The sequence below is a fragment of the Thunnus albacares genome, chromosome 21 (assembly GCF_914725855.1).
Source record: "Thunnus albacares chromosome 21, fThuAlb1.1, whole genome shotgun sequence".
NCBI lineage: Eukaryota > Metazoa > Chordata > Actinopteri > Scombriformes > Scombridae > Thunnus > Thunnus albacares.
Window position 1 is genome coordinate 14,706,509 of NC_058126.1, and position 14,693 is coordinate 14,721,201.

Sequence of the window (14,693 nt, forward strand, 5' to 3'; positions counted from 1 at the left end):
TGACGGTGCATCTATAGAAGTGCAATCAAACCATAATTCCCCTCTCTCCATGGCAAATTGAGGTTTGCCTTCTATAGAAGTATAAGTGATCGTTGAGATAATGACATTCTGTGGTTTGCTTGAGTCTATGCATTCATAACAAAGCCAGATGACTACAGGTTTTGTTGTTACATATATAGTCTCCCTACACCATCATCTGGATGGAGCAGATAGCACATCATCAAAACAGAGATGCATAAAGACACTCTTGGGGCATAAATGAAAAGGAAACAATATATTTCTCTGCAATCAATATATTTTTTAAAAGACAAAGAGTAGCAAAAGAAAAATATCAGGGACCCTTACACAAAACCTTGGGGGACACCTAAATAAATTACTTTTTTGTTACGAGAAGTCGAAATAAAATTTAAAACTCACACTGTGCACCTGGGACTAGTATCATTTATCATTTCAGTGGATCAAATTCAGAATGAATGGTTGCTAAATCACTGCAAGCCTCCAAGCCTGTGATAGCTGTCATATTCAACAGGACTGAGCAAGACTGCTAGTTGTGCAGCTAGCTAAGACATGCAAAAGGACAGTGGATCTCCTTTTTCAAAAAAAAAAAAAAAAAAAAGAAAAAGAAAAAAAAAAAGGCTATGCATCTCCTGTTTCACTCATCACTGTGATTTCTTCCTCTCACATTTAGGTAGTGACAGTGCGGTTTGCTTAATCTGCCCTTATCTCCTTTAAATGCAAAGAGTTGGGCTGAATTTGCATGTGAAACAGAACACAAGGTGTCACTTGTGACTTTATTTATAGAGGAGATTCAGAAGATCCATGAAGATACTGTTATGAGTCAGGTAGGCAGGCAGACACACACACACACACACTCACACACACACACACACACACACACACACAGTGTTTACTTAAACCGCAGGAGTGTGTGACACCTCGGTCGTAACTGGTGTTAACCCCCAATGTGGCTGTTGTTTTGAGTGTTTCAAAATGTCTGCTGTTTGAGGCCTGAGAATGCGTTAACATCCAGATGAGAGGAAGGTGGTGCTGGGGGGGGGGGGGAGGCTGGGAGCAGGGAGGGAGGGGGGGGGGGGGGGGCTCAGACAGACAGAAAAACATTCCCCAGTCGCTACGCTCATCTCCATAACTCAGTACGCAGCCACAAAGCACTGATCCTAACATGGGACATTCACGACCTGACTCCCACCACTGGAAGCGTCGTTACCTGCTGCTGAACAATAAGGGTAATTTAGGGCCCGATTCATGACTGCAGACAGAAGGACTCATCTTTTTGACCCCTCCCCAAAAAAAATCTGTTTTATATCCTACGAGGCACATTTCCAGGCAGGAGGAGCCACGTCTTGTATGACTGTGGACCTGTCGGTGAAATTTGAGTGATAGCCTATAATTTCAGAAAGACATACCTTGATCATATTGTGTATGATGGAAATCAAAAACAACTTTTACAAACAAATAACATCTAAGCATCTGGGAGATCCGATTTCATTAAGTCAGGAAAGCAACAAAAGAGGATAATTACAAGCAACAATACAGGTCATTGTGTAAAATGTGCGATTGTTGTTCTATGTATATGTGTGGTTGTATTTATGCCTGTGAGGTAAACGTGTATGCCTGCAATTACTGTCAGTGTGTGATTTGCTTTTGGAGCACTTTATGATGATTAATTCTTAGAAGCTCTTAACCACAAGATGTGTGTCACATATCAAGTTAAAGGGCTTTTTTTACATTCAGAGCTTTTCCATGGAGTGTTGTGATGCAGTGGTTACACCATAGATGTTCAATGCATTGTGCAACTCTCCAAGCGTGGGACGTAACTAACAGCGTCAGTGTTGCTTTGTGGTCTTATGTTTTGTCCGTGTACTAGATTGGGGGGACTAGGAAGCAGTGGAACAGGAGTTTAGCCAGCCTTTATGGTGCTTTCACATCTAACCTGTGGATTTGGTTAAAATGAATTCTAGTGCCTTCTGTTTAGTTTGGTTCGTTTGGGCTGGTGGAAAAACTGTCAAGAACTCCGGATATGGGCTAAACTACCAGATTGAGACCACCTGAAAACCAGGGTCTCCAAATGGATTCTGGTGCGGTTTGTTTCAGATCTGAAATCAAACAGACCAACCACAGGATTTTATTATAGTGGCTATGTGATTAGCATTATTTCAAGAGCTAAGCAACTAATAAACCCATCTGCTGATTGTAAACTGTTCAGGAAGTGATCTTATAATAAGCTGTATAAGCCATGTGTGCCAATCATTTGATAACCACAGTAACATGTACCTGCGTATCAGCACGTGATTACAGGGATATTCTCTGATAATACTAATAATCTCTTATTTCTTTGTGAACTCTTTGTGACACCAAAGAATGTAAATGAACACATAAGAGGCATTTAAGTGCAGCATGACATTCTGTCTGTCACCACAATTTGATTTCCCCACAAGGGTCCATGTGGCGCTGATGATGCAGCATGACAGTCGCCAAAACTGTCCACTCAATGAATTACCTGTCAGTCTGTATAACTTCATGTTTACAGCTCTTGGTGCGTTTATAAAAAGCCAGTGTGAACGCAAACCGCACCAGAAATAAAAAGCAACGTTGTATAACATTTTTCCCTGGTCCAAACCAAATGAAAGTGTCCTTAAACACATCGCCTTAACAACTTTGTGTAAAGCTGATTCTTTCATGAGGGCAAATAAAGAAAATATTCATTCATGCTCACTTTCATGTCTTTGAAGCAGAGGCTGAGCATTTCAAAATATCTCCTTAATATCCCTCTGCTGCAGTGCAGTTTGTATATTGGGACAACTACATACAATAGGAGACAATAAAACAGTTTGCATAATGCTGATTATGAAACAAAGGAGAAATGTTAACCTTTGGAGAGTGAAAACCTAACCGTGTTGGTGTTAGAAAAGGTGTTTTCTCCACAGGTGACACATCTCACACGTTGTCACAAGGAGATGGCAAAGCAGAGGAAAAGATTAAATACCTGGCCCTTATCTTGGGGACCTTTTCAGCGAGGCGAACTATCACTCAGTATCAAATGACATTACGTTAATGAGCCAAAGACGCCTCAAAGAGCGGTAGGTAGCGAATTAGCTTGCCTGGCTTGCTTATGCCTCCCATGGGGGTGATGAGTAAAGGGAGGTGTGATTGGTTTAGACCTTTAGCTGTGCCAAATTTGTGTGTGTGGGAAATCACACACACAGCCTAACGGCAGTGAAGGCTGCAAGGCCACTGCTAAAACATCTTGCTCCTCTTAGCACGGAGGTGATAATGAATCTAACACATTTGTTGCCTTAAAGCAATCACACTGGTCTGACAGGTATGAAACCAACAGGGAGGGAAAACAATTAATTTGTATCCACATAAAAACAGATATAATCCGTGAATTAAAAAACACTTCCTACTCACTTTCTTCCCCAAATGCTTAACAATAATATCTAATCACAATGATAACACTACTACAAGTACTAAAATACTACTTATACTACTACTAGTAATAAAAAAAACCCATTTACCATCACTTGTGGACAAGGCTTCAATGTTTTCAGCTCTCTGAATGTATCACATCAACAATTCAGCTGTCAGAGAAATTCCACATTATGGAATTTAATCTAAACTGGCAGGTAGGGTAACACTATCTGTCAGTGAAATAGCACTCATGCTCACCATATATTTAAGTGTCTGACAATTTTACACATCTCTGACAACTAAGACGGGTCAAGTTACTTTCCTAGCACATACTTTACAAACACATGCCAACAGCCTGGAGCTCAGACACAAGCATTTCAGTTTTGTTTTCATAAGGGCAGAACAGAAGTTATCATCTGTTATCATCTGGTTAGCCAGCACTTGTGGGTAAATAGTGAGAGAGGCCTGCTTAATCATCCCTCATAAATGGGTTATTTTTCTTAGATGCATCACTGCCAAGGCAACAGAATGTACTGTAGACTGCACAGCATGGCTCTAGTAAGCAGTTTAGTTTTTGCAAAAACACTATTTTGTAACAGATTGTTTCTGTGTTCATTCAAGTCTTGATGACATGAGTCACATGCAAACCAGTTTTGAGGTAATGTCTTCACAGCGCTGCACAGGAGGTTTATGTCAGTGTTAATTCATACTGCTCATGCAACATGACCCAAGTTCGGCTGCTTTGTTACACGGTGTTAAAGGGTCGATTCACTTAAATTTTCTCACTCTTTACACACAGTATGTACTGTTTTCATCTGACTTTACTTTCATACTTTCTACCAAACAAACAGTCCCTATGAAAGCTCTTGACAACATGTTTTGTGTGTTATCTTCATTAATGGGGAGTTTGTTTTAGAGAGAAGGAGATGTCACTGTTAAATATTTTGTAGTTTTTCATTGCTTTAAGCACTACAGACACACCTCTATTCATCTCTGTTGTACTGATAGAAGCAGAAAATTCAAAGCCTGTGGTTATCTCAAAACCTATACTATCCTATCTATCCTATACTATTAAAGGTAAATATAATCTCTCAATGAATTTTGCTAGGCAGTTGTCTAGGTAATCAATTCAAAATACCAAATATTTGCTGGTTACAGATTTTTAAAAATGAGGATTTGATTGTTTTTCCCTATTTTATATGATTGTAAGTTGAATATCTTATCTATCTTTTTAACTTTGTAAGAGGAAACAGATGAGCTTTTCCTGCATGGAAATTCAGTCAGGTGCTCTGCCTTTAAAAAAAGAACAGTCTATGTTCTCCAGAACAAAGTCAGGAAAAAGGCTGCACTCCGTAGATAAAAAACAGATTGGTTTTCACAATCAATGGCTCAGCCCATTGAAATTCAACTAAAAGAGCCCATTGACTGAGAATAAATTAATCTGAAAAACCAATATATGAGCTGATTTTTTTTGCTGTTTTTTAATTATGGACTGTCGCCTTTTTTCCTGACTTCATCTTTTTAACTGTTGATCAGACAAAAGAGGCATTATAAACACATAACTCATGGTTTTTGGGGCAGTTTTGGACACTGATAATACAAGAGGTATTTCTCATTATTTGTTGATACAATGCCAGCCACACCATAGAATTTCATTTTTGGACTTTTCACCATTTTCCATCTTAGACTGCATAAAGTGTGAACTATGTGAACAATGTGAGTTTGTTGCTCATCTTTCATACGTTTCAAAGTCAATCTGGCTCCATTCTACTTAAGTGTTTGCATGTGTGTAACCATATGTGTTTGTGTGTGTGTGTGTGCGTGCGTGTATGTTCAGTTCCACACCATGTCAACTCTTAATAGACATGCTAATGTTCCAAGGGGCCACTTGGAGCTATCAATGAGTCCCCTAATGGGCAAGTTCATGTTTATTCTCCCCCCACTGGCCACTGCTTCCTCTGGTGTGCAAAGAAAAAAAGACAGTCGCTTGTATCCCCAATTTTCTCATTCCCTGTCTCCATCAATCTCTCGCATCCCCACTCAATCAATTTCTCTCCAGCTCCTCTTCTCCGGTGCCCCCGTCTCTCCCCCCTTTTCCTCTCTCTCTCTCTCTCTCTCTCTCTCTCTCTGCCTCTCTGAATCGTTTACCCCCTCTCCCTCCACCTCCTCCATCATTCTTTCACTGCTCCTCTCCTCTCCCGTCACACTCTAATCTCCTGGTCTGAAAGGTGTTTCCTGAGGAGGGCATGCGGGAAGACAGGTGGGAGTGATGGATCGTACCGTGGATGCTTTACTTTGTCCTCTCTCCGGGGCGGGAACAGGGTGGGGGAGCAGTAGGGGTCGGTTAGGTCTACAGTGGGAGTCCTGGGTGAGGTGGTGTTTGGGAGGGAGGCGAGGTACTAGCTCCTTTGAAAGGTGGTGTTGAGGGGAAGCAGGGGAGGTCTCTTTCACTGTTCCCCCTCTGGTTCTGTATGATGTGAGCTAATTATAGTGAAGAATGAGAGCTGTGCACGTATGTGCTTCCTGCTGCAAAGTCTGATCACGTCTTCTTATATATTCAATTAACTGTATTCAGGACCATGGATCATAGTATGGGATCTTCTTCACATTAAATTAATTTTACTTAAAATACTTAAATAAAAACACACACAAACTGCCAATGATTTCTTTTAGAGCAAAAATGCAAGTTTGCACATCAGAACACATTTTTATATGTGCAGCAGTGATGTGATGAGTTCCATGTGCCTTACTGTCACCTATCTTACAGCATCAGTTTCAGACCACACCGGCCTGTGTTGAGGGAAATCAACATATCCGCCAGTACATATTTTTCCTCTGCACACAATAAAATAAAAATAAGTTATTCTTCTGCCATAACTTTCATCTGTACCACTAAGATCACTAATATGATCAATATGATTTTCATAGTTCTGACCACTTTCAAGAATGTCATTAAAACTGTTACTCCGACAAGCCCTCATAATACTTCCATTTCCTTTGATGAAACGGCGAGAGCATTGATGCATTTTCTCAGCTCAAACAAGAATTTTCTACCCTGCCAAAGGCCCCTCACAGCCACATTTTCTTTCCACCCAGCTTATATTAATAAAAGGTCTCAACTTTTTACAGTTAACATCTCTTGGTAATGTAGCATCTCTAAGAAATTGTGCAAAACTTAGCACATAAGCCTAATGTTATTCACACTGTTACTCTGAGTTGATGATGCAGGTGAGCTCTAAACATTTATAGTGGTGAGTATACTGTCTATAGTAGTTGTCCTGTATTAGATCTCAAACTTAAACGAGGAATTAGGTTTATCAATCTCTATATCGATCTTGTAAATGCAAAAAAAAAAAAAAAAATCTCACAAGCACAGCTAATGCCACTATTCAGAGTTAATAAGGAAAAAATTCAACCTTAATTTGATAGAGTTCAAACAGCATAGATATTAAAAATAGATTAAAGTTCATCTCAAAGTCAATGCTTTGGCCAACATTCAGCAGTTTATAATCTGCATCATACTTGATATCCCACATTCATGTCACCCCTTCACCTGTTCAACCCAGTAATAGTGATTCCCCAACCCTATGAACCTTTTTGTGTCCAGTTCAAGCTTACAAAACTTTGCTCCGGAATACACAGGATTTAACAGAAAGCTCTTCCACTACAAGTACACTTGTTTCATCACGTACACTGTGCCTTGGCTAGTCAAAACGAGAGTGGTCACCCTTGTATGTACTCTCGGTCATAACAGTACTTGCATTTTCTTTTATGACCTCTTGCAGTGTTGCAATGGAGTCTTTGGCCTGACAAAACTCATAGAAGCCACAGATGAACGCTTCTGCGGGCCAAAAATTTGAATCATCGTTACGCTCAGCTGTGACATGAAACTAGCCAAATATTTTTTATCTATTTTTCAAGCTTTTGGCATGTTGCATTTAACCCAACCCTTCAATGTGTCAACATCAGGTTCAAGGGAAAACAAAATAGCAAAAACACTCACCATTTTTGTCTTAATTACTTGTATAATGCTTGCTTTCCCACTCCCCACTCCTCCTATATTTTGAGATCATTTGCCTACAGAGAATATAATTCTGCTAACTTGACAATTACTGCATAACAGCAACCGCCTTCCACATAAGAGTCTGTGATTGAATGTTTTTGGCATCGTAGTATTGTCAGTGTCATTGCTTGCCACATTGTCAGAGGGACACTGGTCACAACTCTCAACATTTAAATCCTGTCAAGAGGGTTTCATCAGATTTCTCAGCTACAATGTCCTTAAATGACTGACTGAAAGCTCCCCGCCAAGTCAGCATGTTCAAACAACACCGGCAGAAGGTCATCAATGTAGTCAGAAGTCTAGAAATGTCTGCTTCACACTCATTCAAAACCTTGATGCAGATTAGGCCCCACTCCCTCCACACACACAGTGATTTAGGATACCTCCAGGTGCTGTGTTTGGTTACACAACACTAGCACATAAAGAGGAGACAGACAAGACAGATAAGCAGGGAGGAGAGGGTGTCCGACAGCTGCCTGCCTGGTTGGGTAACACTCCAACGGGACCCCCTGAGAGGAGCCCAGCCTGGGGTAATGTCTGCGCTCCAGTCGGGAAGGAGGACTTCAAACACAAGCCCCGTGCAACCTCCACCCCTCTCCAGCTCCCTCTCCTGCTGTTCTCCTGAGCTCCACGGGGGATCTCTGAAGACCATCCCAGCAGTCACCACGCCATGAATCAGTTCGCTGCCACCACCTTCTCCAACTGTCACTCTTTTTTTTTTCTCCCCTCATTTGACCCATCTTCAACACATCCCTAAACAGATGAATGAAAGCAGGAATGTGTGCAACATCCTCACCACTGACCCTCATTATCACTGCCCCTACAGCCTTGTCCCTTCATCCTTTGTTTCCTCATTGCAAGCTCTGCTTGCAGCAAAAATCTGCTTACAAGGGACAAGGTCAGATGCCCAATTAATTTCAGCAGAACTGTCCAGTGTTTTGTTTGTGTAGGGAGTTTTGGATAACCTGATGGCATGAGATCTGTATGTGTTTGTGAAACTGGCATAAGATAAAAGAGGCAGTCAAGAGAGCAAGCATGTGACCAAATGGTGTTGTGTTAAGGCGATGTAAGCTTAGTGAAAGACCTTCTCACAAGGGGAGTCATACTACTATGTCAATGAATAAGGTCTGTTCATAAACGGGCTGCGGAAGACTTAACCTTTACTTAGCTAGATGACAAACTACAAAGCGACGAGAGAAAAACAACATTTCCTGGGAGACTGAGGAAAACTGGCAAAAAAAAAAAAAAAAAACGGGACAAAAATCAATCCAAAAAAGCGGACCTCATTACCTGAAAACACGTCTACAACACATTTTAATCCTGATTCACTATGTTCAACATGTCATATCAAATCAGCTAAAATGTGCTCTTGCTGCAGGAAACCCAAGCAACCACAGCTGACAATCTGGCAGACAGGGCCCCTGGGACCGGGGTGGCTCAGCTGAGGACATTACTGCACGCAAACTAACCCCCTTCACCCCCTCGCCCCCCCACCCACCCACCCACACACACATACACACATACACACACACACACAAATACACACACAGAGTCTGGTGGCAGACAACAGTCACCCTGTCATCTTCGATTGCGGCCCGCTCATGTTGGACCAGCGACACCTCAAATGCAGCTCAGTGGGTCTTGGCCCCCCTGGTGTCCTACTGCCGCCACAGAGGGACTGCCAAAGAGTTACTTCAGCTCTGGAGAACAAACACAGAAATCGGCCTCTCTAAAAAAGCATGTAGTCCTGTTGAAAAAGATGTCTAAATATATCCCTATGCCGTGGCCTTTAATTTGGCTTTGATATCAAGTGAGCGAGTGGCTTTAGCTGAACAAAATTGATATGACCTTGAGAGTGTTTGAGCAGACTCAAAGGCTGGAAGTTTGTTTTCACGGAGTAACTCGTGGTTGTAAGTTCAACTGCGCTTTAAACAAGAGGCCACCTAAAAATAATCCTGCAGCTGAGTATGGTAACTGAGAACAAGAGGCCAGGGTTAAACACTGTTTGTACAACACTTCTGTTCAGTCAAAAAGCTGTCAACAAGTGCAGTTTTTTTCTTCTTCTCATTTATGTGGCTCAAGATATTAATTAAACATCCTGTAACCTAAGGCTGAAACTATCAAAAAAAATAATCATTGAGAGCCAAAATGGAGGACATGTTGACAAACATCTTCGGCTTGAGGCGAGCCTCAGCTAGCGTAGCAGCCTATGGGCTCACATGTGTTTGGCAGATGGCACAGAGTGGATGGCACATAAGGTCAGAAAGAGCACTCAGCTGTATATCTCTCACACATACAGGCCCTCCGGGAATGTCTGCACAAGGCCAAGGATTATGGCACCTAAGCACAGCGGTGTGTGTTTATGTGTGTGTGTGTGTGTGTGTGTGTGTGCACTTGTTGATAAAGAGCAGACCGTTGTTAAAATTACACTGACAACACCGCTGCTTTCGATCATGAAGGTTTACTGTCCAACAGCAGGCTGTACAAACATTTTTACTAACTCTGCACCTTTTACAGGTAATTATCTTTCACAATTCACGTCTCTTTCAGTGTGTTAAAGATACAATCCTCCCAAAAGCCCACATTTACTGTACATCTAAGCTCTTTGGGAGCATGACCTAGTGCACCAGGGGCAAAGAAAGTAGGAGGAGTACATAGTGGTGGGAGTCTTCAACCAAAAACAACAAAGTTTTGTCCCTTTAAGCATTATTTATAGTAAGCATTGCTACCACTATTACTACTGCTGCTTATCTACATTTGGCTGATTAACTGATGAGATTACATTTTTCATCTGTAAAAGGTTTTGTGACCATGTACTCCTCAAGGAATCGTTTAACAGCCATTTGATGGAGGCTAATTAAGTGTGGTAATCAGTAGCTGATGTCTCTCTTTCTGATTTAACATGCTTTGATGCTAACTCTTTTATAGCTCTCATCCTTTAAATATTAAGTCTGAAATGTCACAAAAATACACAATGAAATTAACTGAATAATCAGAAACGCATCTTAACACTCTAATCAATGGAGGCGTGAGCGACAATTGCTTTTTTTTTATTTTGTGAAACAAAGTCACAAAGCTGTAAATCAAACTGATAAAAGAACGTTTCCAATCGGAATTAATTAACCCACTTCTTGCTTACGTTCCATCCGGTGCTGTCTTGCCCGAAGAAGGTGCGGTAATTTCCTCAGCCGCTCATCCATAACTGGAGTCCACATCCTACACATTTTTCCTTCATACATCACGGGCAGTGAGGTGTGGAGAGGACTTCCTTTGCCTGTTGATCTTTATCAATCGCTCTTGTCTATCTGACATAAACCTCCATGAGCGCGCAGATAACATAGCAGGAAATTCCCAGAGAGATGTATAATGAAATGGACTGGAGCCACCACGCGTTACTGTATCAGTCGTGTGTATGTGTGTATGTGTGTGTGTGTGTGTGTGTGTGTGTGTGTATGTGTGGCAGAGACGGTCTCCAGGAAAAGGTTTATCTCTTCTTTGCTAGGAGATCCCCTGTTCCGTCAGATTTACAATGTCTAATTACATAGATAAAAGTGAGTGTGTGTGCATCAAGGCCAACATGTGGCACTGGAAACACGTGGAACTCTACTGAGCTATTAATTGGCAACTTAAAGACATGACGATCCAAATATGTACAACAGGATGCCTGAGGTTCAGCAGGGCAGGAACCTATTCTACCCACTTACAGGTAGGACCTTATTAGTATGTCAACAACCGCCCCATCCTCACAGCAGCATGCATCACCATCATGGTAAACTCAACCTAGTGTATGACGCCTTCAGGCCTACTTTGTTCAAGTGTCGGAGTTTGGGGGGCTGCTGATGGTGACCCCTTATTGTTACATGCTCCCTTTGTGGTCACACTCCTCACTGTACTGAGAAGAGGGAAAAGAAAGGCCTTCTCTAACAGTCGGTCATGCCCCAATGCTCCTGGCAACAACAGGTCCTGAGGACGCAGACCTGCCTGGCCTATATTGGCTTGGCTCTCAGTTAGCGGTGGCGGCACTAGCCCCCTGTCAGCTGTCCCATTCAGGGCCGCGCCGGCCCTTTATTAAAAGCTTTGAAGACTGCTGAACAAAGGGGCGTCCTATGTTTAGATGATAGAATGTAAGCAACTGGTTTTCTGCTTGGGCAACACAAGACAAAGAGCCTCCTTCTGAATACGGAGAGTAAGCGAGAGAGTGAGTGAGAAAACTAGAGAGGGAGGGAGCGAGAGGAAAAAAAGGGTACGCCACAAGTTGTGAAGATACTCCATTAGATTACAGGATGGCGATTACTTTGATGGATTGAAAATCGTGGAAGACTGGCAGGTGTGTGGGAGGCATGTCAGAAAGAAATGCAGTGAGCGATTATTATCACAGGTGGTTTTGATGCCCTAGTGATTAATAATAAAGCTACAGAGCCAAGGCTTCTTTCTTAATTAAAGGATCAGACCCCTGCCAAAGTCTGCTCACAGTATGGTCCATATACTGTACTAACACTACATATACTATAGGCTTCACTTCACTGAAGCAGGGTAAGCAGAACCTAAAGGGTAGAGGCTGACCAATATTATTTCCATTTGCAGGTTATCACAGATATAATGGCATGTGTGTGTATGTCGGTAGATATGCTAAAGGAAATCGTAAAGCAGTTAAATGTAGCAATAAATGGTTTATTGGAAGCATTTTTATGTACAGTACCAGTCAAAAGTTTGGACACACTTTCTCATTCAGGTGAATGGGAAGGTGTGTCCAAACATTTGACTGATACTGTATATCTAACTTTTCTGAATGTATCTTTAATTTAGGATTGTGTATTTATTTCTTCACAATTTAAAATTCAGACATCGTATCATTGTATCTGAAGTATACAATTTTTATGTTATTTTTTTAGGTAGGAAAAAAAAAAAATAATGAAAAAATACAGCTTTAGGATGCATTAATCCAAAACTGCATGAAGCGTTTTTAACCAGCTTCATTCAACAGCCTTTAAATATATTGCTGATCTATCATGTGACTTACAAATAGCCAAATAGGTTCTGGTTATCAGCTGATGCCAAGACGACTCGGTTTAACTTCTTGATGTAAACTTTGATATACAGTATTTGATTCTCATGCACTGCTTCTATAGCACTAAGCATTCAACAGGTGTGACACCCACCTTCCTGTCACTTGCATACACACACACACACCCACACACACACACACACACACACACACACACACACAGTCACAAATACCTGGTCATGGCTGGCTTGGAGGGTGCTCCCGGTGCCGTGGAAAGTCATTTGCACAGGGGAGAGGGTCAGATAGGTCACAAAATCCTTACCACTCTGTGCATCACTGTACTGCACCTGGAAGAGAGGGCAAAGTTAGCCAAATGCAAATACAGGAAAGGATCAATCAAAGCAAAAAAGACCAGAGAACCTGAATCATCTCCAGTTTTCAGCGGGATACAGTCTTGTGTTTTTGGAAGTGGTTGCCTTGAGAGTAAATCTTGCATGTCTAATTGCCACCACAGAGCATTTGTGGACAATTACTCCACAACATACAGAGATGGCAATGGAGGGGGAATGAATTTAAGGGTGTGTATGTGTGATTGGGGGGGGGGGGGTTGGGGTGGGGCGGTGGGTAGCGATGACATCACTGGCGACCCCTCATCATTGAGAGGTTAACACTGCAGGCATTCCTAAATGCTGTGCAATCAGGACTGTTATGACATGATGCTCCTTTGGGACAGTCTGCTCCTGAGATCCAAGGGCTTTGGTAATACTGCCTGCTTGTTTGCCCTAATTCTCACTGCCTCTCACTCTGTACACGCGTGTGTATTTGCATGTGTATGTCTTTGTATGTGTTTGCCTGGCCTACTTATGCCCAGGACAGCTGCAGGCATCTTAATAAATGGCACAAATAACTAGAGGAGAAGTATCCGACGGATGCAGAGAGACAAAGGGACAGACAAAAGAGAACATTATTGAATCAAAGTGGTTTAATACTTCAATGAGCAAATGCAAAAAGTAAGCTAGCAGGTATGGAAGACTGTAGCTTTTAACATGACAGAAGTACAAATGGACTGCACTTCAAACTCCTTAGATAAATCAGGCATAATAAAAAGGCTATTTCTAGCTTTCACAGTAATGGTGAGTGGAATTTCTTAAAACACCATACATCTAGGTCAATATATAATTTCCATAACAGCTAATATTATACAACACTGTGGTGAAAGCATGCTGATGTCAGTATCTGTTGGATTTATATACAATGTGTGTGTTGCTTTGTCTCTGTATATTTTTGTTGGCTGAGAGGTTTTAAAGTTATTGCCTTCTTTTAATCAGCAGAAAATGTCGGAGTGTGTGTTTCAAAGTTTCAGCTTATCTAGCCTACAATTTGTTGGCCATACGTGCTGAACTTGTGTGTCTGTGTACGCACATGTATATGATCTGTGACTGAAAGCTTCCAGAGCGAGGCGTGTGTGTCTCTCTCTGAATGAGTTATGATCGTATGTGGAAAAGTGTGTGTGTGTGTGTGTGCGCGCTCCAGCCTAGCCAGACACATGGAAGTCTGCCTGTAAAGACGCAGACCCATCATAACATACACAAACACGCAAAGATATGAACATGTGCGCACACAGACGGATGAATAAACACGCAATATTACGTACGGTACATGAGAAGATGCACACTGGCGCGCATACACACACACCTGCTGATGAGGAGATGGGCCCACGGTGATAAATTGTGGAATGCTATCTGTTATGTGTATGAATGATGAATGTAGTAAAGTGAGCCGTGGAAAAAGCCCTCTCTGACAAGTTAATCTCTAATAAATTCTCCAGGCTTCATAAGGAGAGAGAAAAGAGAGAAACAAAAAAAGAGGAGGGGGCTTTGGTTTAACTAAATACATTTTGCCTCTCCTGGCGTCTCAGGATTAAGAAAATGATTGCTGGTAACAAGAACCCTGTTTCAGAAACTTGGAAATGTGTGAAAATATTCCTTAAAGTTACTATAAGGGTCTTTCATTTTGTGTTGATTTTAGCGGCCCCTGTGGAGAGAAGTGGTAGTGTTTTCCCAGAATGAAAACTGCATTTCCCATGAGCACCACTGCCTCGTGTCATAAAGATCTTGGCTAGCATGTGCATTTGTTTTGGAAGTAAGTGAAAGAAAGAAGCTACTTATTTTTAATACTATTTTTCTTTGTTAAACA

The 14,693-nt window shown here is 41.6% G+C and overlaps 1 protein-coding gene across 2 annotated transcripts in view; it reads right to left on the bottom strand.

Moving 5' to 3' along the window:
• Positions 1-14,693, bottom strand: part of stau2 (staufen double-stranded RNA binding protein 2) — an 88,945-nt gene that overhangs the window by 14,220 nt on the left and 60,032 nt on the right. For both annotated transcript variants that reach the window (XM_044339607.1, XM_044339606.1), the window contains one exon: positions 12,731-12,844. In XM_044339607.1, the coding sequence (XP_044195542.1) occupies positions 12,731-12,844 (114 nt within the window). The remainder of the gene's footprint in view (positions 1-12,730; positions 12,845-14,693) is intronic.